We start from the raw sequence: 26,827 nt of genomic DNA, 5'->3' as shown, positions 1-26,827 counted from the left end.
GGCGGAGATTAAGACTTTTTTTTTTTTTTAAATAAAACCATGCTGACTGATGTTAATTACACTTTTACATTTTAATGCTTTCTAAACTGAATCCTGCAGCAGAATTTTCATGCTTTTGCCCAAAGCTCTGTCAGGGTGTCCTGACAGGTTGGTAGAACAACCTCCTCGGTCTCTAAGAGCTTACATCTTGTTAGTTTTTTCAGTCTTCTCAAATTGCCCTACTTCTCCAAGATGCATTCAATCTCAATGGCAGCAGTCTAGACACTTCTAGACTTCACAGTTTTTACTCACATGTGAAAAACAGAGCAAGTGGGGAAAGGGCATCTCTAGCTGCAGCCATTAGCTTTCTTTTTGAGTACTGGACTAGGAACTATCTTTTCCAGACAAAAGAAATACCTCAGTTTTTTCTCACACATACAGAAAAACACCCAGTAGCCACTCTGCCTTTCTGTATCACCTTTAAAGTGTGATTTTCCTATCTCTACCTAGCAACAGGTCTTCCCTACTACCAGGATTCTTTTACTAAGTGACTTCTAGAGAAATCTGAAGAAGTTATAAAAAGCTGGCAGGTGAGAATAGGATGTGGGATCTATTTAGTACTAACATCTCACATACAAATAGTTTATTAGGATTAAAAATCAAAAAATCACAGATGTTTCCACAAGCCCTACGAAGTCCTTAACAATGACTTTTAGGCTCAAGAGGCTTTTTTTAATGCACTTCCCCCCTTCTCATGTACCATTTCTCACAGGATAAATTAGGTGTGCTGTGACAGGTTGTAAGCCTGTAAAATGCTTTAAGACCTTGCATGCTGCATGAAATCAATTTAAAACACTCAGGTTAGAAACAGCTTTGTACAAGGAACATTATTTCCAGCTAGTTTCTGTGTTACCTCCACAGAGATGACGCTTCCTGGCTTGTGACGATATGGTTTGGCAGGGTCTTCAGCATTCAATGGTTTTAGGATGGGGTTGACTTCATAAGAGAAGGGCATGGGATGCAATGAGTTGAAATCAAAGCTCAGATTATCCAGAATAAATTCCAGTTTGATATGGACACTCCGCAACAGCAGGTTAATGGCTGGAGTTTTGCACAGGATCAGGTAGGAGGAGTTAACAAGACATGGTTCTTCAAACTAAATGCAAAAGGCAAAAAAAGTGTCAGCAGTGAAACACTCAAGTTTCTCCTGCAGCTTTGCAATACTTGCCAACTCTGAGCAATCTGGGGCCAGTCTGCATTCCTCCCATCTGGAGCAATGCCAGAGGAACTCTGCTTAATTGCAGAGGCAGAAGTCCAAGATCTGAGGAACTCCCTACGTTCCTCCAGGTAAAACCAGCCATTATCGATACATGTGCATCAGGAGCACATTCTCCCGCCTTCTGCATGGGAACCCCCCCATCATTTGCACTAACTACGCAAATCCTTCTGCTTTGACTGCCAAACACCCTCTGCAAATTCTGCTGCATGCTCTGTGACCTCGATGATCACATCAATACCTCTGTCAAGACCCATCTCAGGACACTGGCAACAGGAGAGCAGAAAGTGTTAGTGGAACTGGTAATTTCACTGAACTCTGCCTGGCAAAGAACACTTCCACTTGGCCAAGACTGTTGGTATGATGCAAGCAGGTAACAGCAAGCAGGGGGAAAAGCCCTAGAGACAGAACATCCACCTCTCCAGAGGAACACATCAACCCTTACGCATCCTCAGCTCCACTGAGCACTTTGCTATGCTACCTGCTGGACGCTGCACAGAGCATCCTCAGGGCACTCGGTGTCTGGGATTATTCTGCGCCATCGTCCCAGTCCTCGGCGCCGGCGTTCAGATGGAGACACTGTAACTCGGATCTTTGGTTTCTGTACAACATCCAAGTTGTATCCATGAACTCTGAGCACTCTCCCTCCGCTGAAAGAGAAAAGTAGCCGATCTCACCCAACTATTATTTGTTAGCTCTGTCTCTCCCATGCTCCCACCTTTCTGCTTATGCTCATTCCTGCAAACCTGGCTACACTCCAAAGTGCAGCTCGATAAACCAGATACCACTGGTGCTGTGGTACCTGCCTCGGCACACAGCCCTGGGGGAGTGCACTCAGTTTTTCTACCTGAGAAAGCTTTTAGGTGGCTCTGCAAAAGTGATGTTGGGATCCAGAGTATATCTGAAGAGGGATCCTTCCAGTCTCCGCTCTTGGTCCCCATATTTGACAGTGACTGGGAGTTCTGTGGACACATTGCTGGGACTTGTCTGGCATGCCAGCTGATCCTCTGTCATCTCAGAGAGGCTTGGAGAGAGAGAAGAGAGAACAAGGGATTAACACAGCCATTGCAGAGACAGATTTTATAGTACTTGCTCTTTGCAGACAGTCTGCAAACCTCTTCTGGTATCTTCCTAAATTGAAGGGGGAAAGGTTTTGGGTTTTATCTAAGCAAACAATTATTGCTGGGCAGTTGTCGGTGAGCAGCACGTTGACAAAATGCAGGTACAGCCACTGCCCAGACTGAAGAGACTGGAAGCATGCTGCCAAGGCATGTGCACCTTCTCACCAGCAGTGCTGTGGGGTGTATGTGTCCCAGGATGCAAGAGAACAGCAGCTCTTAGCGTTAGTCTGCAGGAACCAACTGCAGTTCCCCATGAGCAAAAGCAGAGCTGTCAGGATGGGGTATAGTCCTGCCAAGAGACATGCAGAACAGAGGCCGTGTAGCACTGATCACATCCAAAGGAACGTGGGCAGCAATGTAAGATGGTGAGGTTGCTGCCATGACCCTCAAGGGGAGGATCTCCTGGAACATAGAGGACAGCAGAGCTCTTGCAGCCTGTGCAAAGGGCTGAGCCTGGCAGCATCACGCCCAGCAGGGCTCTGGGGAGAGCTCAGGGCAGCACACACACAGCCAGAGCATCGGCAGGCCCTGATCTTACATGTGGCAAGGGAGGTCTCCAAGCATGACACTGATCTCACTAGGATGCCCAGTCAGCAGCTTTGAGCCCAGAAGGGTAAGGCAGGTTCCTCCTGCTTTGGGACCTTGAGTCGGAACAATGGATTTCAGCTCTGGGTTCTAGAAAAGGGAAGAAAAAGGAAAAAAAAAGAAAAAAAAAAGAGAAGTGAGTGACAAGGACCTCAAAAGGCAAAGCAAGGAAAGAAAACAGCAGAACGTGTTCAGCGACCTCCAGTGCTCTGAAAGCAAAAGCTGCAGATCCCCAATCACAAGCAAGCCAAGCCAAGAGGCCAAGGGGAAACGGACTCAAGTTGCACCAGGGGAGGTTCACATTGGATATTAGGAAGAATTTCTTTACTGAAAGAGTGGTGAAGCATTGCAATAGGCTGCCCAGGGAAGTGGTGGAGTCACCATCCCTGGAGGTCTTCAAAAAAACCAAGTAGACATGGCAGTTCAGGACATGGTTTAGTGGTCATGGTGGCATTGGGCTGACAGCTGGACTTGATGATCTTAAAGGTCTTTTCCAACCTTAACGGTTCTATGATTCCATAAGCCTCAGCCAGGCTCCAGCAGCTACCTTACAGAGCAGAGCCAACAGAAGAGGGATCAATCACAGCGGCAAGACCTTCGAATCTGGGACCAGCCTTTCCACAGACTGCAAAAGGCAGACAGATGCTGCAAACAGCAGAGCTGAGAGCCTCACACACAAACTCTAGGATTAACAGTTCAAAGGGATCAGTAACTGGATTAATAACTCAGGTTAGGAAAAACAAGGTAGCAAATAAATTGTCTGTTTGTGTAGTAGATGAGGAGATTACCAGCAGGGAGCCCTAAGAATTTGTGTTAAGACCTGTGCTGTTAAAACATACTCGTAGGTGACCTGGAAAGGGGAAATGAAATTTGGTAAATTACTCAGAGTAACAAAAACTTAGTACCGCTGAGGAGCTGCAGCAACACTCAGAGGAACCAGGCAGAGTGGCACAAGTAAGTCACTGCTGATAAACAAAGAGTAAGACACTTGAAGTGAGAAGGAGCAGAGAGATTATAGCAAAAAGCAACCCAACCATATGTACACAGTTGTGAGTTTCGAAATTGCTCCTGCTCATTCAAGAGTGCTTTGGTACCTGTAACAACTCTAACAGCTGTAAGCACAAATCTCAACAAAATCACACCAAGGGGTAGGAATTACTGGGACAGCAATTAAGTAGAAAAGAGTTTTATACCACAGTAAAAATTCCTTCTGCACTCTCATCTTGAACATGGCACACAGTTCTCACTCTGCCTCAAAACTGTGATAACAGAACCAAAACCAAGAGAAGAGCAACAAGCATAATCCACTATATAAAATGGTTCTGTACATACAAAAATGGGATAGCCTAAGACTTTCCAGGCATCTCTTTCCCCTTCCTGTGGGAGAGGAAGGCATGCAACTAGGTACATAACTTCTAAGTCACTCAGCAAGGATGAAAACCAAGTAACTGTATCTCTAAATTACCTAAATATTACTTCAGAGTAGCTGGGTTTAAGGCTTAAAAAATCCAGAAAACATTTCTCCATACGATTAATGGTAACTTTGGATTTACTTGCCACAAGCTCTTGAGGTCAGAAGCTAAGAGGTAAAAGCAGCAATCTGCAAACTAATAAAGGGAAAGTCAGAAGTCTTAGTAAGACGTGAAGTCATCGATCAAAAAAAAGTCCAATTCAGAAAGGCATCTTGTACTTGTTATCTTTCTCTAAGCATTTACTAGCTACCATTGTAAAAAACCAATAAAGTCCCTAGAGTACAGAATCTTTAGTATGACCCAGTAGAGCTGTCTGAAGCCGGGGGGGGAAGAAAAATACCAAACAAGCCAAACACAAAGCAAACCCCTAAACACACCACACACCACAAACACCAGAAAAATCAAATAAAAATACCAGCAGCAAATGCCTGGCAGAGTCCCATAAATTCATGCAATAGACAGCCACTTAGCAGAGATACTGGAAGAACAGGGAGAGGTATTAAAGAAGCAACAATTGCATTACCTGATAGGTGAAAATATGCCCAGAAACTCCACGTCCTCCTCCAGGCACTTCCACCACAATGTGCCCAAATCTCTCTGTCCAGCTCCCGCCAGTGACGCAAACGATACTGCAGGACAATCCAAGAACAGTGTCACACCATGGAAGGGCAAGGTGAGCTGTATCCATCCTAAAACCATCTAGCAACCCCAGCTCCTTTCTTTTGGCCTTATCACATGCCCAGGATATACAACTGAACATTCAGAAACACCTTTAAAAGCTGGATTAGTAGCAATAAAAGCAGAGTGTGGTTCCCAACAGGCCTATCCTATCCAAGATTATTCTTTCTTGGACAGACAGGATGAAGCCCACTGTGTCACAGATACGTGAAGAGTCCAAGAACTCTGCTGTTATCCAGAGCTGATCAAATGAGTCACACCTGGAGTGACCCCAGGCTAGCAGTGGTCAGTCCATGTATTTGCACTGTATCTGATGCAGAAGCACTCAAGACTGCAGGTTTAGCTGGCACTGGTCTTCAGCCACTGACCTCTGTGACCAGCCAGATCTGCACTCACCCATTCTTACCAGCTCCTTTTTGGTCATAATCTGTCACGGGAGGTGCTGACAAGGCAAAAAGTCAGCTTGTACTTAGAACAGGGTAGCAAGGAATCCCATGTTACAGCACTGGTTTGCTAACGGAAAAACTACTCTGCAGGAGAAATCCCACTTGTGCCACACAGTAGGAGAGTAATTTTGTCTGGGCCTTGCTCAGCAGTGGATTCCAGGTTCACAGCTATAACCCCTCAACCAAAAAGGCTCAGAAATTTGAACTCAGGCAGTGCAGTCCCAAGCCAGGACCCTGTAATGCCAGGTGATTTACAGATACAGAATGACGACAGTGCTCACCCCAGATACACTATGCTCTAATTCTAGGATGAAAACAGAAAGCAGATGGATCCAGACAAACAAGGTGCATGGACAGGACAACACTGCTCAACACACCAGGCCATTTCCCAGCAGGATCTTACCTGGCTCCCAGAGGGAAGGGTGCTACAGCTACTGCTACCATGGAATGGAAAAATGGGTTTGTGATAGCTCTGATGAGAGGTTACTCACAATTGCTCTCCTCTTCTCCTGCTGGTTTCTTGGCTCCTCTCCCTCCCTTGTCCAAGGCTCCCACCTACCTGCCCTGCCAGAGGCCAACTGCACAAATATTCCTTTCTCCTTGCTTCCAAGCTACCCCCCAAGTCACACTTCTTAAAACCTGACTACACTGCCTTGTTCTTAGTTCTACCCCGGCCAGACATACCAGCTACTCAGTTCTCCATCACTGACATCAGCTGGATTGAGCAGGACAGGTCTTTCTGCTTCTCACCCTCCTCCTAGACACTATTACAAGCATTGTGTGACCTACCAGGCACTCCTAGCCACTAGAAGAGTGGCACAGGGCCCACCAGGACCCCCTGGTCTGTCCCTGGTTGAGGGGGTCCTTCCCACAGGTTTGTTCTTGGGAAGTGGAATTCCGGCTGGCAAGTTAAGAGTGACAGTCGAGGAGCGTGTCTGTTCAAGCAGAGGGAAGAGCCTGTGCCATATCTCCAGCCACATGTTTCCATCCTCACCCTGTGTTACCATGGTCAGGATGTTTTCCTAGCAGTAACACTTGCATAAACCAAGTTATTTACTTTATTGAAATCACCCTGCGCCTGGGAGAGATACCCACGAAACCGCACAGTTCTGAGCCTGTGGTCTGGCTGGCCTGGGAGCTCGGTACGGGCAGTGTGGTGGGTTTTCGGCAGTTCTGCTCGGCCATCGCCTCATACATAACCTTCTCTCTTCTAAGGACACTGCCTGAGTAATTAATCAGACAGTGACCTCACTCGGGGCCACTCCCTGGGGAACGGGCAAGGCTCAATACCTGCTACAGCAAAGGCAATGACAGCTCCGGCTGGTGTCAGCAGCCAAGGGAAAAGCCAGGACCTGCCTCTGGGAGGAGGTTTCACAGATACTCTACCTGCTAGAGATCTCATACTCTTGAGCATCTACGGCACAGGGAATTCCTGCAACAGTGACAGTTTCTGCAATGTCTTGATGTTTCTGCCCGAGGTTTGAGCCAGTGATGGTGATTCTAGTGCCACCTTCCACTGGTCCAGACAGGGGATACACCTGCAAAGACATCCGCGCATGTGTAAATGTCACAGTATCTCAGACCTCTGCAGTCTGGCCACTGATCTACAGCACAGGGCCCTTCAACTGCCCTGTTACATACTCTGCCTGGTCAGGTCACTGCTATGGATTCCTGTTACTGGCTTGGACTACTCCCAGGTTGCACCCTCATCAGAAGAAAGGCCATAAAGAACACCAGAGTTGGAGCCTTCTTTCCCACACCTCACTGTTGCCAGCAGTCCCCCCCAGAGATGACAATTCACTGTAGACTTTGAAGGCAAGGACTGCCCTGCTTTGCCTTCTCATCAACATGCTGAGCACTCCATAGGGCATCTCTGCTGAAGAGTGGGAATGCACAAGCCAATACATGTCACTAGTATTGAAGCAGCAAGCACCATTCCCCCCTCAGCGTCAGTACGACAATGAATTGCATGCTGCACAAACGTCAAAGCTTTGTCCCTGAGCAGCATCCAAGATAAACTTAAGACAAGATGCAGCACATGGATGTTGTGTGCCACCAGAGGGAGGACAAGCTGACAGCAAAAGGGACACATGGCTACAGACACTTGTCATGTGGCAGTTAGCAAGAAACATTAAAATCAACAGACAAAAATAATTAATTCCAGTAACCTGTTATGCCTTTCCCATAACTTATCGTTAGGTTTTACCCACTTTGGCCCCAGGCTCAGCTGGTCAACTTGTTTCAGGGTCTGGCTCGGGACAGTTGGAGGATCCCACCTGCAGACCCTTTCCCAGCTCCTAAATGATCCTGCTCCTTCTGGTGCAGCGGTTTCAGCTCACGAGACAGAAGTGCACCTCTCTCCACTGTTCTCTATCAGCAAACCGAAAGCCCAGCATAAAAGTCCAGCACCCTCACAACACCGAGGGATCACAGTAGAATAGGACTAGCTTGCTCTTCAGATGGCAAATGTATTACTGAGCCGCACTGCTCACACTTTGAGTCCACAGCCTTTTGACTTCACCTGGAGAATGGAGCCCTCCTTGCCCCGTGTGCGGTAGCTACCAAACAAGTTACTCACAGAGTGAATGAGAGGTGCTGGACACAGGTCTTCTATCTCCTCCTTGCAGGAGCCCCTGAAGATACAGCTGGGGTTGTCACCTCCACACCACACACAGTTGTATTTGGAGTCAGCTGTTTGGCAGCGGCTACAATCAGTGTGTCCCACAGAGCAGTTATAAAAAGTCACTGCAAATGAGGAAAAATTCAGAGGCGTCTGCAAACATCCGCTAGGGCACAGAATAATCCAGCGACCTCGCACCCTGCACAGAACCCTCTTCTCCTCCCTCCGCTGTGACAAGCAATAGAAATAAGGCTCTATATTTTCCTTAGTTTCCCTGTGATAGGACTACTACGGATGCAAAAAACTTCATTCGAGGATTCTCAACTCTCTGCCACCTTATCTGCTGTCTTTTTGCTGGGGAGATGGTTGCACTCCTACCGTGAAGATCTGCAGCGCTGTCCACTCGAAGGTGTCGTCGCCTCCGCACAAACACTACAGCGTTGAATTCGAGTTGAGGCGCTGCATAACTGTACTGCAGAGACAAAGACCATCAACACAAAGGACTTAAGAGAGGCACAAACAAGCCAACTCAACAGGCAAAAAGCATCCGCATCCATCCTGCACAGCACACTGGCACACACAGCCTGTGCGGAGCTTCCCACGAACGCAGGCAAGGCCGCGTTAGGGCTGGGGCGGTGGCAGCCCAGGCCTGTCCTCTCTGTTTCGTGCAGTCACAGTTCTGCTCTAGAGAGTGTCAGGCATGGGTTCACTAGGATGAGCACTGAAAACAGGTATGTGTGCTCACAACAGTACTCGTCTAACTTCCTAACTGCATTCCTAAATGGCTGATTCCCACCTACAAGCCACCTGCTCAGAAAACTGCTCAAGCTGGCATTTCTGCAGTTTCAGCTGAGCCATTACAGTACGGTTACAATTCGTCTGCAGGGCTCATGTGCACAAGAGCCTCTGTTGTTCCTCTCTCTTACCTATATAAGTTTGTGAACTAAAAATATCACCTCTGCTTGCAAATCTTGCCCTAAGTAAAATCCATACATTATCCAAAAACGTACACCGTTGTTTTAATTTTGCCTGTTAAATTTACAATATATGGACTAGCTCCCACCGCTAAGAACAAAACTGTTATTAATAGCATTTTTCTTTTTACAGAAGAACCACCATCAAAGAAGAAGTCACGATCCAGAGAAGCATGAACAGCATTGTGGCTCAAGGCAAAGCAGAAGTGGCTCTGTCCCAGTAGGTTGCAATGAGCTCAGAGCTGGTATCGCCCTGTACCACAGCAAATGTAACAACAGGTCGTGTGGCTCAGACTGCATAATCTCTCTCCAAGATGCAGATACCAGTTACCACCATGCAGCAACATCACAGATGAGAGTCCCATAGTGCTAAATATCCCACAAACTTTTTTTTCTCTCCAAAGAGCTTTGCCTTCCAGCCTGCTGTTTTGCTGAGCAAAACCAGCACCAGTGTGAACTCAGAAATGGCACTGTGTTCCAAGCACTCACCTGGTTCATCTGGCAGGTGATATAACAGAGGGACTGGTTTGTTTCATCTCCTTCCACATAAGCATCCATCACCACTGTCCTCCCCTCCAAATTCAGGATACACTCATAGTCCCACTGCTGGTCCTGCAGAGAAGATACACGTGGCACCATTTCTCAGCTACACAACAGCGTGCTCCTGCCTCTCCAGTTCAACATCTTTTGCCAAGCCCTGTACTGTGCAAGCACTGTGCTCCTCCCATTCCCTTCACTATGCTAACTCTGTGCTATATTCAAGGGCTGTCTATGCTGTCATTGCCTCCATGTACGAACGGTAAACCAACACAAAACAAAACACCTAGAAGGAAGCACGTGTGTCTCAGTGCAGGGAGAACTCAGTGTGGGAGAAGGAATCAAAGGAAAAACAGTGGGACTGTGAAGCTATGCCTGTATGTCTCTGTGAAATAGTAGCTTGGAAACCAAGAGTGGAGTACACAGATTAGGATAGTACACCTTAAAATACGCTAAGTGTATCTTTCTCCCCTCTCTCCTGCAAATCTTTCACTGAATTGCTTAAATATTTCCTACAGAAATAGACAGACGTGCATCTGTAACCAGCTCTGCTCCTCTGAGCAGTGCAGTATATCAGGTTTTACATATAAAGGAGTAATTAGTCTGTGGGCTGCATATTCCGAGACAGTTGTTTGTAAAAGGTTACTAAATCAGTCTTCTGTCTCAAGAAGCAATGAGAATTTTTATCAGAGGCACACCCAAGAAACACAGCTTTCAAGTGTGGTTTTCCCCATTGCAGAAGTTTCAGGTATGACAGGAATAGTCACATTAACATGAGCATGCCAGAGAGGAAAGGGAACAGATGACTTATCTGTAGCTCATGGAGACACAAACAATCAGCAGAGATTCAGCAGGAAGCTATTCCAAGAACTACCATCTATGGTGCAGCACAGGTGCAATTTAATCCAAACACACATGGATCCTCTCCAGCAGGGTGGTGAACTCCTGTACTCTCCCTTTCTCCAGGTGACCTCCTACCCACCAATAAATCTAGCTACGTAATTCTTTATTCACAGAAGTAGATCATTCTTCTAGGTGTTTCTGCAAACAGGAGAAACCTGGGCAGAGCCACACCTGCATCTAGTGGACAGCTTGCCCATACAGTACTCTGCATTAATACAGTTTCGAGATGCTGACAGTGTTGAGCTGACTACCTGATAGAGGTGGAAGTTCTTTCCCAGCAGGGTTATCTTCCTTGCTACATTGACAGGAAACAACGAAGATCCCTGGATTCCTTGCACACAAGGACATGCATCTGGACCCCAGCTAAACGCTTCATTCTGTAAACAAACATAGGTCTTTAGAGAAAAAGGCCTCCATGGTTCCGAAACGGGGAATCGAAGCTTAATATAGCAACAGAGAAACAAGTCCTGTCTGAACAAAGAAATGGCTTTGCTTCTGTACTGTGAAGTTACAGGAAAGCAATGCAAGAGCCCAAATAGGTGAACAGCAGAAAGCTGTGAATATGCTGGACTTCACAGCAGCTGCCACCTTCAGGCCAGCAGCATTTCTGGGAACCTCACACACAGTTTTTTCCCTCAGGCTGATACTTCTCACTTCGCACATTACAGCGGTCAGCTTCCACACTCTGAGAGGGGACAACCTCTCCTGTGGGCTGAAATACTAGACCAGCAACCTGTGAATTCCAAAGCCCAGCAACTCACCTCCTCCCAAAACTCAGGGGCATCATATTGATAGTCAAGGTCAGGGTGCAGGATCTTGGGAAAGTCAGGGACATCCCTCTCTGAAGAATCGCCATCACCCGAGAGAAGAGTAGAAGCCGAGAAGGGAAATGTGTCATTCTCAGCCTGAGGCAAATCCATCCAGTCCTCTGTGTCCTGCAGCTCCGTGCCTTCCTCCAGCAGCCAATCTGGGGGAGCTGATGGCGGAAGCTCTGAAGTAGATAGTTCAGTTCCCAGCAATCCAGGGGAGTGATCAGAGGCAGCAGAGCTCCCCGGTACCTGGCTGGGGGTTTGAGGAGATGAGACAGCAGATGTCAATGCCTCCATGGTAGGAAAAGAACTCGGAGGCCACTTGAAACTGGTGGCATGAGGGGAAGGTGTCGCTGCTGCAGAGGTGTGCAGAGGGCTACCCATCAGGGTGGTGGGGGTGTCGGTGTGCCTTGGCTCCTGGGCAGTGGCTGGCCCTTCAGAGGGCAAGGCTTCATGATCCACGTTTTTGGATGGGCTGGTGAGGACAAATGCAGCAGCAGAAGTTGTCTCTGGCACAGTGACAGCGGGTTTGTCTGCTGGTGGTGGTAGCGGGGACTCTGTAATGGCCTGGAGAGAGGCTGCTTCAGTTGAGAGAGTCAAGTATGTATAGCTGCGGGCTTCTGTAGGCTCAGTCATTGCATCCGAGGCTGCGGAGGGTGTGATGTGGTTGGGCTCTGTGGGGGGCACAGTGCTCGGTACCACACGCACAGGGGGAGTGATGGGTTTTGCGGCTGTGGTTGGGGCTGTGGTAGAGGACTTGGTGAGTGGAGCTGCTGAAGAAGGAAACACGCTTGAGGTTGGGATCTGGGCCTAGAGAAAAACAGCATGGTGGGGTGAGAAGAAAGACAGAAACAAAACAGAATAAAAATCCAAGCCGAAAAACACTCCGTATTACTTCCCATAGCAGTGTTCACATGAGACTGCTTCACTCTCTGGATTTTTATGCCACCTTGTCTTATGATGGGATTGAGGAGTGCTCACAGTGCAGAATATCCAGTGATATTCCCTCTTCCCGCAGATGTGTGGACTCACTTCCATGCAGAGGGAGGTCTGCCTGCCTTCATCCCCCACAAAACTGCAAGGTCACCTGTGGCAGCCACAAACCGGGATCTGTTCCACCTCCCCACCCGCATCCTCCCTGCCAGCTTGCTCTAGTCCCTCACTTTGAAAACACAGGCTACGATAACCCCAGGAGAAGGGGGACCTGCTTCATCTCATGGCATTTCCCCAGAAACAGAGCAAGACCTCATAACATGAGGGATGCAGAGCCTTGTGTCACTCCAAGGGGAGGCTTTGCTCCAAGAGCTCACCTTGCCTGATGTGATGGACAGTTGCTAGTCTACTTTAGACCTCGCTGAGGCTGTTATAGGACTAGGACTGAGCAGGATACTCACCCTTTCATTGTAGATAATGGTTCCTTCCTCACAGGTTGCTTTGTGGGTGCAGAGGTGCTGCTGGATGCACCAGTTACATCCCCATAGACTGCTCACACACTTCTGGCACCTGGAATTACGACAGAAAAGCAACTGCTAAGACAACCCAGGAAGAGACAGCCACCCTCCCTGTACCTACAGACAAGAAAAAGCAAGTGCTCACGGTGCCGATTTCCACAGCAGGGCCACTGCAGCACAGTCATAGAAAGAGAAGTCCACAGAAGCAATGAAGATGTCATGGAAACGCACTACGAGCTTTATGGTGACATGATCTGAAAATGAAAATAAAAATTTCTTAGGAATGGAGCCACTGTAAGACTGCCGTACTGTTAAGAGCCACAGCATGCTTTAGGAAAGACACTATCAAACACCGAGACAGATTCCCTTCCAAGCTTCTAGCATCTCAATCACAGGATTATCCTATGGACACTAAAAACAGGTTGGACAAGTTTGTCAAGAGTAGTTTATGACAGCTCTTGCCAGCCCATGGGAAAGAAGACTAGTCTGAAGATCTCTCCGTCTTTATCTGCTATAATTCCACTGTCATCTCTGTACTAGAAGAAGATGTAACATTCCAGGCTCAAAGCTGATTGTCTTCTTTTGTCATCCTAAGGAAAACTAAATCCTCAGAACTGACATGCCCTTCACATACTGCCTTCAGCCCGAGAGCTTTGTTCTATGTCCAGACTAAGAAACGAGTCAGTGAAGAGGTTTGTAAGACTTGTAATCTCACTTGCAATAACTGAAGGCTTATCTGCATTAAATCCAGGTCTCATGTCAACTAAAAGCCTCAGGATACCCCAATTTTCTTTAGGAAGAGACTATCACTATTTTCTGACAGACCAAACAGCTGCAGAGCTGGTCAAAACGTACTGTAGCTGACAGCATGAGCCTGAAGGAGACATTTTATATACAATACTACCAAAACAGCTAATTAATCTTGTCCCAGACAAATGCCCTCAATCCTAGAGTTGGGTATTAGCTCTCTAAATAATGGGAACATACTGCATGCTCTGCTCAACTCCAGGAGCTGCCATTTCTCCAAGACAGTTTGCTATAAAAATAAGCAAGAAGAAGCTTATCCATCATTCCTCTCACAGAATTTGGACCTCCTCTTGCAAGCAAGCTTTATTCACAACAAAACAATTAACATGTGTGGTGAAGGATCAGTCATGCTTAAGCTGGGTTCCTGATAGGATGACAAGTGAAGCAGTATGCTAGTACAACAGCTGATGATGAGGTGTGCATGAAAACCCACGATCAGGAGAAAATAAGTGCATCATATGCAGCTGGAGGCAGCAGTCATTGCAGTAATATCAGCTCCCACCACTGTTATAAAGGTGATTGGATTTGGCAGTGGTGGAAGGGCTAACGCCTCCCAGGATATCAGGGTTATGATATCATATTTATAAATATTCCTTTCTCCAAAAGGCCATCATTTCCCATGACTGCCAATAATGCTGTTCAGCAGTGCAGAAGATGAGGTTGAGCACTTGCAAACTGAGAGCAGGAGTTTCTGCTATCGACTTGGAGCTCAACAGCTTAAAGTGACGGATGAGCTGGTATGCAACCTTTAAAGCAAAGCTGAGAAAAAAAAAGGCAAACACTTTAGCGAGCTAGGAGAAGTATTATAAGTAGGAATAGGAGAGTGCTGGTATTATGAGACCTCATTTAGAAAACAGTGTCCGAATCAGGTTAGCAGCTTCAAATTCATCTCAGCAGAGCCCAGAAGCCGTGCGAAGAAGGGCTAGCAATACAGTGAATTAGAGAGCAAGTCTGAGTAACAAAAGAACATGAAGGAAAGAGTTGACACATTTAACATGGCAAAACTCTGCTAAGAATGCCTCGCCACAGTTCACCAAGTGGGAGGAGAGCTGTGGAAGCAAAAGGACAAAACAAATAGATCAGACTCAACCCATCCATGAGCAAGTTTAGACTACAAAACAGAAGCAACTTGTTAAGCCTCAGGGATGCAATATGAAAGTAACAGAGGTAAGGTACCTATGGAGTCTTGAAATAAAAGCAAGACTGACTTACAAAGGAGCCAGTAAGAATATCAGAAGCCTGGAATAGTAAGAACTAGGCTGTGGCTTTACTACACTGATTTTTCATAACTGCACTGAAATTCAGGCCCACATTTGCAAAACTGAGCAGGGAAGACAATCCTGCCCGCTCTGCCTGCAGCGGCAGTGCATGAAGCCCTTTCCCTCTGTGCCTGACCTTCCCGAATGGAGACCTACTTGGTGTGTTCCAGATTAAAGCTGTGTGAAAGCTAGATAAAATAATATTGTAAATAATACCGAAAATGAAGGAGTTTGAGTGAAAGTGCTAGCTGGGTTCTGCTGTCATGTTACGTCCATGGAGATTGCTTCAGACCTCTTAGCCAGCTGCTTACTTGCGTGTAAAAATCTATTTAGCCATTTAGGTGAACTGTGTGGAATGCTTCCCAACTGGCACCTGCCTTTTACTTCAGATGAACAAGCAATCTGAAGAGATCAGCTCATCAGAGCTCACACTGACAGGCTGGGTAAAATCCAATGCAAAGACTATAAACCAAGAACTTTCCAGGTTCTTAAAAGTGGCCAATTAGCAGTACTCAGTCAGTTATTGTCCATGGTAATAGAAGGTTGACCATGTATTTTCTGAGGTTATGCTGCACTGCAGATTCATTTCTAATTTTAAGGACTGTGGGTCTCTTCTTGCCTTTTCTCACAAGTACTTCCTTCTCTCACTACTACATGGATTTTGAGAAGGTCTGCATTTTGTTTGATTTAAATAATAAAGCACTGAGAGTTCTCTCTCCAGATTTACGACAAAGCTGCCAAACAAGCCACCACTCCAAACTGCATTTCAGATCACATTCAGATTCGCATACAACCCTTCAAGCAGGATCTCCTTTCCTACTACCAGAATTTGGCATTGGAATTTGGCAACAGCCCAAAATAGCACAGGATGTGTGTGACACGCAAGTAGAAAGCAAACAGATATTATGACAGAATGAAACGAACACCTGCTGACAGACCACATACATTCATGGCTGTTAATCCCGGCAATCTGACGGACCTACAACGTACTTTCTCCCAACAATGATATCAGAGCTATCATGCTCCATTTAAAGCATTTCACTGACCTGCTCCTGTTGGCAAAGCTGGTGCTTGGCTGGGATCTGGAGAAGGACACATGATTCCTGACTCTGTCAGAACTGCTGGGCTTTCATAATCTTCAAAGTAACATGAGTAAAATTCTTCCTCATGCAGAGAAGGTAAGTCCGAGATAGCCAGGAATATCTACCAATTCAATAATATCCAGTAAATAACTTGCCCTGCAACACATCCTTCTTTATTTCACCTGATTTTCTAGTTCTATGTTTTCCAAGTAAGAGCCCTATAAAGTAGTTATCTACACATACACCCGTTTTCCTACAGTGCCTCCTAGGACTGACTGTTTCATTCATCATCTCTTGCCATTCCCAAACTGAAACTGGCATCCACCAAGCTATTGGAAACATCCCCCTCTTGCCCAAGTCTCTAGCAAAAGGCAGGCTCTTGTCCCCTCCTGACACAACGACAGACTTCAAAACACTGCAGCACCTTCTTAGCTTTTCTGCCAGCTCTCAGATGCCAGACTGAGGCCATAATTTCAGGTAGCTCCTTTCAGATCTTCCTGACAGCAAGTGTCAGAAAGCAACCACAGACACAGGCACCTTACAGATACTAAACCAGGGAGGGACCCCACCCAACCAGCCATCAAATGCTCCAGAATACCCAGTAAATTTTAGTAGGCAAGGACATTTAGTTTTATGGGAAAAAAACCCAAAGAAACTTAACAACTTGGCTGTGCCAGGAGATAAGTCCCTTATGTGAGGTAGACAACCTGTGCTTGAAGGCTCAGCGATTCAGTACCCCACTGAAAGCTGTAGGAAGACTTCTGACTCCTCAGAATTTGCCGGGGACTTTCTACACACTTAGAGCATCATCGGAGGATCACCACCACTCACATTTCTCTTTTCCTCTCTGCTGATATTGGCTGGGGTTAGTGACTGGACAGACAGACATTGCTGCGTGGAGTTAAAGCTCCAGAGCCACTGCTCGCTCAACCTGGACCGCAAGCACTCCGAGCGACGGCTGCACCTGCAGGGAAACAGCAAGAAGTCCCGTGAGAGACCTGTGCAGCCCCAGCAGGACACGTCCGGCTTTCGAGCTGCCACCCGCTGCCTGAAGCCTTGCTGGAGCCTTGGGGAAGCTCCTACACAAGCCATGGAAGTCCCAGCCTCCCACTACCTTCCATAACAAGATGAACTGTTGTCAAAATAGAGATGGGTAGGCGCTTTTTGGTTTTCAAGAGTCATCAGCTAGTTCCTGTGGCATTCTACAGGGAGACAGAGCCAGTAAGGAGACAGACACGCAGGCATAAACCAGGTATCATTAAGCAACATCAGCAGAGGAACAAGAAGTGAAAAAGGGTGTTAAATAAGAGAGTGACACCAGAAGAAGAGATAAGACAGCTCCTCTACATTAGAAATGAAGCAGTCAGACTAAAACCAGGCTGAAATCCACCGGGCAGGAGCATCATGAGTGGTGACCAAATACTCAAAAAGCAATGGAAAGATACCCTTGTGTGCAACTGTGACTGCTGCTGGTGTTTTAGAGAGACAGACAGAGGAACGCTAAGTTAGAGAGAATACCCCACAAAGGAACTGAAAAATAAACTAAATGCAGATGCACAGATGTACATAGACACAATGAAGAGAGTAAGTGGAGACTATCCCTAAGCACTACCCCTCCTAAATCCTTGCAGGTCAACAGGGATCCATCTTACCGTCCCTGAAGGACGCACCAGCCACAATAAGGATCTTTCAGTGCCAGACAGGACTCACAGTCCGAGTACAGGGAACATTCCAGTATGGGAACCTTTATGACCTGTCAGAGAAAGACATTGATGAAAACACAGGACACACAACTCAAGCCCCAGATCTTTGGCTTCTTCTGCCTAACTAGGAAATGCCATCACTGGCATGCTCATTGAAACAACTTCTTAATCCCCAATATTACATAAAAATAAAGAAAAAAGGAACAAGTTTCCAAAGCCCACCTGAATGGTCATTTCACACATTGGTGAAGGACTTCTAAACATCAGGTTGAATAGAGGCAAGGAGGCAAGGAAAGTGTATTTCTATCTGTGACAGTTTTTTGTAAGAGAGAGACTTTATTTAATGACAAAACTATGTTTTAACAAAATGGATCAAAAATAGCAGGCAATACCATTCACCCTCTTGCTTTTCTGGACTCTGCAATGGGAGATCATCTCTCTCGACATGTAGGTGACCGAAGCTGCAGATAGCAGCTCCAGCTGAGGCCTCTGAATGCATCTGTGCTACTGTCCAGCTCTATTTGGCAGAACTATAATTTTCACTGAAAGTAAACCAAGAAGCTTTGATAAATGTGGAACAAAAACCTTCTGCCATCTGGGGAGTAAGTTTTACTTGCATTAACACTTCTGCTTTAACTTACTATCACTGCCTATTTCAGCCTCTTACCCCCTCTTTAATTCACTACTACATTGTCAGTTACTTTGAAATACCAACTTCTAATCCCTGACCTATTACTTTTGCTAAGTACATGATGTAATTTGCATTTTTTTAATTGACAGAACAATTACTGTTAAGGATATATTTCAGATTTCCCTAATCTTCTTCCACTCACAGATTTCAACTCCTCCTTTGAAGTGTTACAAAATTTCTGAGTATCTCGGTGCACTGGTGGGGTGAAGCACGCTCATTTTTTGTTCGCTCTTTCCTTCAGAGTAACTCAATGGCTGCTTTTTCCTTTTCTAGGAGGATCCTTTCTTTTCCAGCTCAAGGAGCCAATATGAGTGGTGTTGCGCAAATCCTCTCAAATAAAACATCCATACCTGGATTTCCTACTCAGCAGACATCAATATCACAAAAGCCTGGGGGATCACAATGCTGTTTCTCCTCCAGCTGCCACTGGGCACAAAGAGAATTACACAAAGCAAGGGAAGAGGGAAAGGTGCCTCACATGATTCCTTGCACAGCTTGATTCCATCTGCAGGACTGTTACTGTATGCCCAGTCAGAGCACACCTCTGCTGTTTGAAGACATTTCCCACACATTTTTGCTTTTTGTAGGTTATATGCCTACAGAAGAAGAGCTTAATCTTTTAACTAAATAAAAGCAGAAGTGGCATAGTTTTAACTACACAAAACCTCTTGTCCCTCTTTTTGCAAAACCAAAAGACAGGTCACATTGCTTGCGAACCCAGCAGGCTCACATTCTTCTGCTCAGTTGGAGATGCAAACTGTTGTCCAAACAGCTCCTGCTCCACACAGAGGAACCCAGGAATTTGCGGTCCTTTGCCGCCTTGATGCCATCAGAGCAGCCTTTTATGCCCTGGGGTTCACATTCCTCCATCACGGCTGATACAGCCTGACCGACTGCAGGAAATGCACGTGCAAATAGGCCACGGCTCAGGGTAACAAGACTTCCTCCACACCTCCTCAAGTTTGTGCGAAAGGCCAGTCCCCATCCCTGCAAGCCAGACTGGCAGGCAGCTGCTGCCCAGCACAGGCTTAGCTATACACACTTTCCCTGCCTCCTCTATTCCCATCAGGAGTTTGTCTGGACCTCAAATGCTTTCAGTTCTTCTGTGGAAGAGATTTTCTTGCTCTTACCATTGACTGGGTCATGACAAAGAGGTGCTCCTGCAGTTGGTCAAACAGCAGGTCTCCGCTCACCATGCTATTTAACTGGATAGCTAAAGAAGCGTATATGTGTGCATCTCCCATTTCTCCTAAGTACACCTGCAAGAAAGTCACAGTCAGAAGCAGGCAAAGTATCACAGCAGGAGTTGAGGGCACCCATACCACATCAGGAATAAGCTGGAATCACTACTGCGCGTGAGGTTTTCAACCTCACACCAAAATCTCAGTGCAGCCTCTTCAGCCCCAGAAAGCATTTGCCTCGCAGTACCTGTAGAAGCCACGTAGGATGCACCAGCCCTGCCTGTGACCAAAGGCAACGTGACTGCTGTTTGGGACACTCACATTCCCAGCAGTCAGTATGGTGTGAGAAGCGACAAACTGATAGTAACGATCTTCAGTAGGAACCTGACTTCCCAAGGGACAAGAGAAATTTTTTCCCTCTTTCACCTGAGCATCCCTGATTAGATTTGTCCTCTTTGCTTCCTGTCACACCCAAACGATACCTTGTGCAGTTTCCCTCTGCTGTCTCCCAGAAAAGCAATGGTGTGGCCGTCTTCCACATTCACCGCCACAGCTGTCAGACGGGCCTCTGTCTTCTCCAGGAGAGGGGCTGCTTCCAAGGGGACACGGCTGGCCATCGGGCTGGGAGTGTGGTCAGAGCCACAGGGGTAGGCATACAGGGTGTCCTTTTTCAGGGCATGAAAAGAACAGTGACATCAGTACAAAAATAATAATAACAATAAATATATATATACACACACACATACAACGAACATTAGCACATTTACCACCTTCCATTATCCCCTTCCAAGGAAATTATTTAAACTGGTGCCCCAGCAGTGAATTCAGCTTTGAACCCCTCTTTAGCTTTTCCTACTAAGAATAAAAATCAGCTTTTAATAATCAATTCAGGTATGTTGTCTGGTTGTACCCTCACAGAATCTTGGACACATTTCAGCAAGTCCATTCAGCATCAGTAATAAAATGCATCAAAGCTCTACTAAACTCTTAAGTTCTCCAAAAAATGTTACTGGTTATACACTGCCATGATACAGATTTGGGGAAGACTCATTGGATTTTGCAGAATGAAATAAAGCCGATAAGAATTTCTGTTTCCAGAATTGCCTCCAATAAATTAGCATGGTTTTGTTGTATGGCCTACAAATTCTAAGATTGAAAATAGAATCTCAAAACATCAGGACATCCATAAATATAGGGCAGAGTATAACCTACTCCAAAGAACTTACTAACTGCATAGAAATCACAAGAGCACATACAACCAGAGGCCCACAAAAAGTCAAAACAAGAGCCATCTCTGCACACTGCTCCAATTCTTGTGAGTCCTGTGAGATTTCTGAAAATTAGCTCCACAGCATTGTGCAAAAACAGTCATCTTTCTGCTCCAGTTAGATCCTTCTCGCCCCCACAAAACCTGCTTACTGAATGGTAAAGGAGAGAGAATGAAAGCTCTTTACATGTGCAGGGAAAAAGAATAAATCTATTCTGATTCATCTTTTTCCTAAGTAACAAACTCAGTCTTGCCTAGGATAGTTCCGCTGTTGCCTTACATCTTTCTTGACACCTTGTTCTGTGTCCACTTTAACTTTACAGTATCCTTCTGAAGACCGAATGCAGGATTGTTCACTCAACAATTACAATTAAACCCTCAATTTTTTAATCGATCAGTGGCTTGTCTTCAAACAACGTGGCTTGTGTAAACTGATGATTTTCATCATGGAATCCCTTATGGACAGCATTTTTACCCTCCTCACTAGCCCCTTACTAATTACTCCTACAAAGTTGCATGCGGAGCAGAGGCATTAAGTGCACAGTCCTCACCAGCGCCAGTTCCCTCTCCTTGCCTTGGGCGACATGGTTGAATTTGGACTCCTCGTTTTGTGTTCGCTCTGTCTGATACCCATGGCTTTGCGCTTGGCAGCGCTGAGCTGCCCGGTACCATCCAGCACCAGGCACCAGAGCTACCCCTGCTCCAGTCAGTGATAACGCACAGCAGCATTCTTGAGGCATCTGCTCATCCCTCCTCGCTGACCCATGAAAAACGTGCCCCTTTTCCCCCTCCTTCTCCTCCCATTTCTCTTTTTTTAAAATTTTTTTGGTGTTTTTTTTTTGTCAGTTGGGGTTTTTTGTGTTGCTTTTTGTTGGGTTGGTTTTGTCTGTTTTGGTTTGTTCTTTTTTTAAGCACTTGGGCTTCCTGGAGAAACTGAAAACAATCAGGAGCTTTTGACAGTCTATGGAAATCCCACAGTAAAATACACTTAACCTCCTGCCCTCTTTTTGCTTCTCAAATGTATTGCTATCTTAACAGGTAAAAAAGGCTTGACATGGAGGTTCCAGGTAGAAAGCCAAGCCAGTTAGACTAACACAGCTTGCATTGTGATGCTTTATTGTTTTCTTTTCAAATATGAATTCAACTAATTTTCTGCACACCAGGCGTAAGGCTCTGACCTAAAGCCCCAGAAGTTACACTTTTAATGACTGTTAGTTTTTACCATCCTCCAAGCTATCATTCATTTTCAGCGACAGATGTATTTTTCTTACCAGCTCTATCACTTGATTCTTAAGCTTCTCCCAACCACCTTCTTGTAACTTAAAGATTTCTATTTCTCCAGTTGCCTAGTTCCTCTAAGATTTATTAGGAAGTGGGCCACAGCCAAATTTCCATACTCAAAAGCATCAAATGTTTATTTTGAATGGGTTTCTAGCTGTCTTCTGCAATCTTTGTATCAATTCAGACACATGCTGGAGCCTAAGGACCTCACTACCAAGGCTGATTTTTCCAAGTTTGCATAAAACCCACATACAAGTCAGAAATAGTTGCACCCCAGTTGCGCTCAGCTCTTGCCTATGTGTGATGCCAAGAGCAAGTCACTTCACACGCAGCATTTATCTACCAGAAACCAATGTGACCTGTGGAAGCTCCAGCGCTGGCAGAGCTTGCCCGTGTCCTCGCAGGGACCGTCTGCAGCGCAGTTAATCGCAGTCAAGAGCTGAAATTTGTTCCATTCTACAGGATTAAGACCATGATAATTGTATAAAGCGCTTATATAAATTTACATAGAAGCTGTGTGAATTGTTTTCAGCGAATAGTAGCTTGGCAATGCAGCAGAAAATACACTTCAGGGATCATCCAGGGCCCTACTGCGATGCAGCAGATTTGGATGAAGCTGCCGCCGTGAATTCTCGTGTTTGCCTCCCACATTGCACGGGTAGGAAGCCACAATAGGACGAATCTGTATTTATGCACGAAGAGGGCTGAAAGCTCGGTGCAAAAGGACAAGCTACACACCTTGAAAACCACACCCGCAGAAGATACGCAGCCTTCCCAAGCCTTGCAGAAACACGTTTCACACTTGCAATTATCAAGTCACTAACAGCATCTACAGACTCTCCTGTGTCTCCAGACTACTGGATCTCCAGCAAACTCAATAAATGAACTGGTTCTGAAATTCTTTAAAAAGAAAGCATTTTTTTTTCCAGTTGAAGAGATTGTATTGAGCAGCAAAAGCTCAATCTCAGCCTCTCCTCAGGGGCTAAAAATTGGAGGCAGCGCTAACTAGGGAAAAGGGCATACCTTGTGCACAGGCTGGTGTGAAGGCAGAAAAATGTGAAATTAATTAGCTTTATCCTTACATACAGCACAAGCTGCCACCATTGAAACCAAGTTAAAACTGTTCCCGCATAAAATGTTCATTGACAGCTGCTTCCACTCTGCACTGAATGGAGCAGGCCGGAGCTGGCACGGACCCTTACGTGTTGTTAGACACAATTTTAACGACAACCGCTACTACGTGCTGAATGGTGAAGGATAAAGTTTGTTAGGATATTTACATATCATTGGACACACTTGTTAATCAGATGCCATACTTCAGGCAGTCCACTAGTGCTGAACTGTGCAGCTGGGACCCCAGGACCACGTGCCAGGAGTCACACAGCAAAGACTGGCCTTTTTCTCCCAAACCTGGGCACCCACTTCTCCGCTCGATCAAGTCCTACAGGGGAACTCCACGTCGTTTTGAATGAAGGATTTTTTTCTAAACTGCTCATGCCAGTTTGACATTTAATTTCTTCGAGCTGCCCTAAAAATGACCTGTGACAATTCCTTCCATGCAGCCCCCACAAAGGATACACGGGACATGGCCAAGAAATACAGCAAAAGCAGAACATCTCTTGCTTCCCAACTCTTACGTACTCCTCCTGACCTCACATTCATCCTGCTCCAGATCTACTCTTTACCCTTCCCTTGTCCCACAAGTATTCTACAATCAACTGTAGCTACTGAAAAAAAACCCCATAATTTTAAAACCGGTTTTGAACCACAACATCCAAACTCAGTGACTTCCAGATCTCTGTGGCAATGCTTTGCTCTTTGTAGCAGGAGGTTGGGAAGAGGCTGTAGAAGGAAGACACCAGATAACATGTTGTTCTGCTAAGGACTAGCAACGCCCTCAGTGAAAACAGGCTCCTCGCAACCACAGAGCCCGGCACGGGGCACACCGCACACTGCACCCTGCGCCGCCCCAGGAGCACGCTGCTGCTCTGCCTCCGTGTCCCTGTCCCCGGCAGCAGTAGTGCAGCACCAGCCAGTGCGGCTCAGACTGTAAAGGGTTCAAGGTCACAGACACTTCTGTTCATATTTTTATCCTGCAACATCCCCTCATGCCTGTGTCATAGCATTTAAAGGAGGATTATCACTACTTACAGCTCTGGAGACAAAGAACCACCGCATCAGGAGAAGGCCTTCGTTGGGCACAACATTTTGCAGGACTAATAGGAAATCAGGAATTTGGCAACACTTGGTTTTGCTTATGTGGCTTTTTATTGCTGGGCGTCCTTGCAGGAGGCTGTTGTGAGGTGCACCTCACCGTAAGCAACGGGGCCCAGTGCACCCCTTAAATTCCCTTCCCAATACACAGGTGCACATGCACATACTCTTCTCCTTCCCTGCAGTGCAGACCAGGAGATGAAGATACTGACACAAACCAACCCAAACTGCAGCGTTGGTGCTCTTTCCTGGTACTGCCCTAACACAGGCGTGAGGGCCAGGTCATACCAGAAGCTCTCCCCATCGCTACAAGCAGTCCACCTGTCTCTGCAAGAAAACTGCCCATGTGGGGCAGAGAGTTGCTGCAACAGCAACAGACTGTACTTAAATAGGACACAACGGTTCCTGCATCAGCAAAGAAACAGCCTGAGTCCAGAGGCTTTTAACCCAAGCACATTTTGACATCCATCTGTGGTAAACAGCCTGACTTCAGGAACACAAAGCAACACAAGAACACATCGCAGAGTGTTCTTTAGCCTAGCAGAGGTGCAAAATCACTCACCGCTGGCAGCTGGACACAGTTGGAACTGACATCGTACTCAATATACGCCACTTCTGTCCCTTCTTCCGACTTCCCATCTCTCATGTAGCAAACGTCCCTGGTCCAGTTGGTCAGGCGATCCACCTCCTCCATCGCGTAGACACAGAGCGCGGACTCCTCGCTCAGTCTGCCAGAAGAAGCCTGCCAGGCAGAGAAGGCTGCAAACAGCACTTCTCCGTCAGTGTCCAGCTGCCCCTGGGCCAGGTCCCTCCCCGGCCGGGTGACATAGGCTGCTTGGAGGAGGCTGTATGTACTGGTTTTGCTCTGGCAGAGTAGAGGTAACTCCACATATGAGTAGTAATGAGAGTCATCCAAGCAGATTCGTGAGATGTAGGTCTTGTACTCACGTGACTGGGACTTGAGGTCCCGACGGTAGAATAGGAAATAGACACTTGAGCGATAAGTGAAGGATTTAATGAAATGGTGGTTGTACTCAGAGAGCCGGCCCACAGCCAGTTTTGCTGTTTCTTCGTAGGAGAAAATGGAGTGAGAGTCTGTTGCCTGAACATCCCCTCCATGGGCTCTGAGGTTTCGGGTGGTGATGGGGGGAATCCCTCCTCCAACTCCTCGGCTAGTGTACCCTCGTCCCACAAAGAGCAAGGGGACGTCATCCTTTGAGTAGGCTATGAGTCCCACAGTGGTGATGTTGGGATCATTGGCAGCAACATACTGAGTGTCACCAGGGCTCTCTGGTCGGAAGAGGATGTGGTCAATGGACGTGAGGCTCCTCTTCTCACAGATTCCCTGGTGCACGCTGCCGCACACGATGAGCTCCTTCTGCACAGCGTTCACTAGCAGCAGCTTGTTGTGATTGTCGGTGTGGTGTGCCTGAGGGCACTCCAGCTTTGAGACTGGGGGGAGGCAATCTTTACTGTCCAGAACTGGTCCAGTCTGAACCACGTTCTTCATCAGCAGGTCAGACGTCAGCTGAAAGAGAAAGTTGGTGGCTCCCAAGTAAATGGTCCCAGATTCCAAGTCCATAGACAGGTGGAGGAATTTTGTGGCGTTGCGCGAGAATGTGACATACTGTAGTCCTCGTGGAATCACTGCTCCCAAGAAACAGAGAACAGGGAGGAGGAATGTTCCCAGAGGCATGGTAAACACTCTGCAAGAGAGGAAAAGCTGTTATAACTCCTCAAACTTGGAGCAAAGATTAACACTCATCTTAACCCTTCAATAGCACTTATTATGGAGAGGTAGGCAAAGGACACAGATAACCACAGAAAGCAGAGAGCTAGACACAAAGAGCTGACAAAGAACATTTGCAGAAATACCAAAAAAAAGAAGCCTGCAGGAGTATCAGACACTTCACTCAATCACCTCCACACCACCATGACAGACACAGCATCTACAGGAGAAGCTGGAACACTGCAATTAAGATTCTTCGGGGCTTTCCCAGAGACTGCTGGCTGGTTCTGGCGAAAGCTTCTCTTCACTAGCCCAGGTCTTGTACTAAACTTGCTGAACATTCAGTCCAAAACATAGTTTCATCAATCCAGAGACACAACCTAAGGAGAAAGGTCCTATCTACGCAGTGACAGAAGTTGATCACTATTCTTGTAACATCAGAAAAACCCATGTTTAACCAGACTCCTACATGACTCTTTCCTATGATGATATATTGGAAGTTCCCAGGACAGGACCACACTCCTACAGCAGCCAGCCCATCGCATGTGTTGTTAACGAGCACGCCACAGTAAAATAAACCACTGCCCAAGACAAATATGACCTGTGGGACCATTGTTTAAATAACCTGTAGCTGGGATCCAATTCAGAGCAAACTACTAACCCCTTTGCTCTGTATTTGATCTAGATATCACAATTAATCCTTCTCACTCTTATCCCTTATGGCCATCAACTGCCTCCTTTGGGTCTAAGACTCTTCCATTC

The 26,827-nt window shown here is 46.5% G+C and overlaps 1 protein-coding gene across 2 annotated transcripts in view; it reads right to left on the bottom strand.

Moving 5' to 3' along the window:
• The window catches only part of PLXNB1 (plexin B1), a 37,124-nt gene extending 11,088 nt beyond the window's left edge, over positions 1-26,036 (bottom strand). Inside the window, exons 1-19 of one of the 2 annotated variants that reach the window (XM_009865911.1) lie at positions 24,899-26,032; positions 20,057-20,239; positions 19,524-19,652; positions 17,652-17,752; positions 16,831-16,963; positions 15,964-16,120; positions 12,997-13,105; positions 12,795-12,903; positions 11,353-12,210; positions 10,843-10,968; positions 9,641-9,763; positions 8,556-8,649; positions 8,136-8,302; positions 6,944-7,095; positions 4,957-5,062; positions 2,915-3,051; positions 2,103-2,279; positions 1,737-1,905; positions 893-1,135 (exon numbers count right to left, since the gene is read on the bottom strand). In XM_009865911.1, the coding sequence (XP_009864213.1) occupies positions 893-1,135; positions 1,737-1,905; positions 2,103-2,279; positions 2,915-3,051; positions 4,957-5,062; positions 6,944-7,095; positions 8,136-8,302; positions 8,556-8,649; positions 9,641-9,763; positions 10,843-10,968; positions 11,353-12,210; positions 12,795-12,903; positions 12,997-13,105; positions 15,964-16,120; positions 16,831-16,963; positions 17,652-17,752; positions 19,524-19,652; positions 20,057-20,239; positions 24,899-26,032 (4,407 nt within the window). Of the gene's footprint in view, positions 1-892; positions 1,136-1,736; positions 1,906-2,102; positions 2,280-2,914; positions 3,052-4,956; positions 5,063-6,943; positions 7,096-8,135; positions 8,303-8,555; positions 8,650-9,640; positions 9,764-10,842; positions 10,969-11,352; positions 12,211-12,794; positions 12,904-12,996; positions 13,106-15,963; positions 16,121-16,830; positions 16,964-17,651; positions 17,753-19,523; positions 19,653-20,056; positions 20,240-24,898 lie in introns of both variants that reach the window. The other variant, XM_009865912.1, reaches the window with a different exon arrangement.
• Between the last annotated feature and the right edge of the window lie 791 nt (positions 26,037-26,827).

This window comes from Apaloderma vittatum, unplaced genomic scaffold (assembly GCF_000703405.1).
Source record: "Apaloderma vittatum isolate BGI_N311 unplaced genomic scaffold, ASM70340v1 scaffold23383, whole genome shotgun sequence".
In the NCBI taxonomy this organism is placed as follows: Eukaryota; Metazoa; Chordata; class Aves; order Trogoniformes; family Trogonidae; genus Apaloderma; species Apaloderma vittatum.
This window is presented reverse-complemented; position numbering and strand designations above follow the sequence as displayed.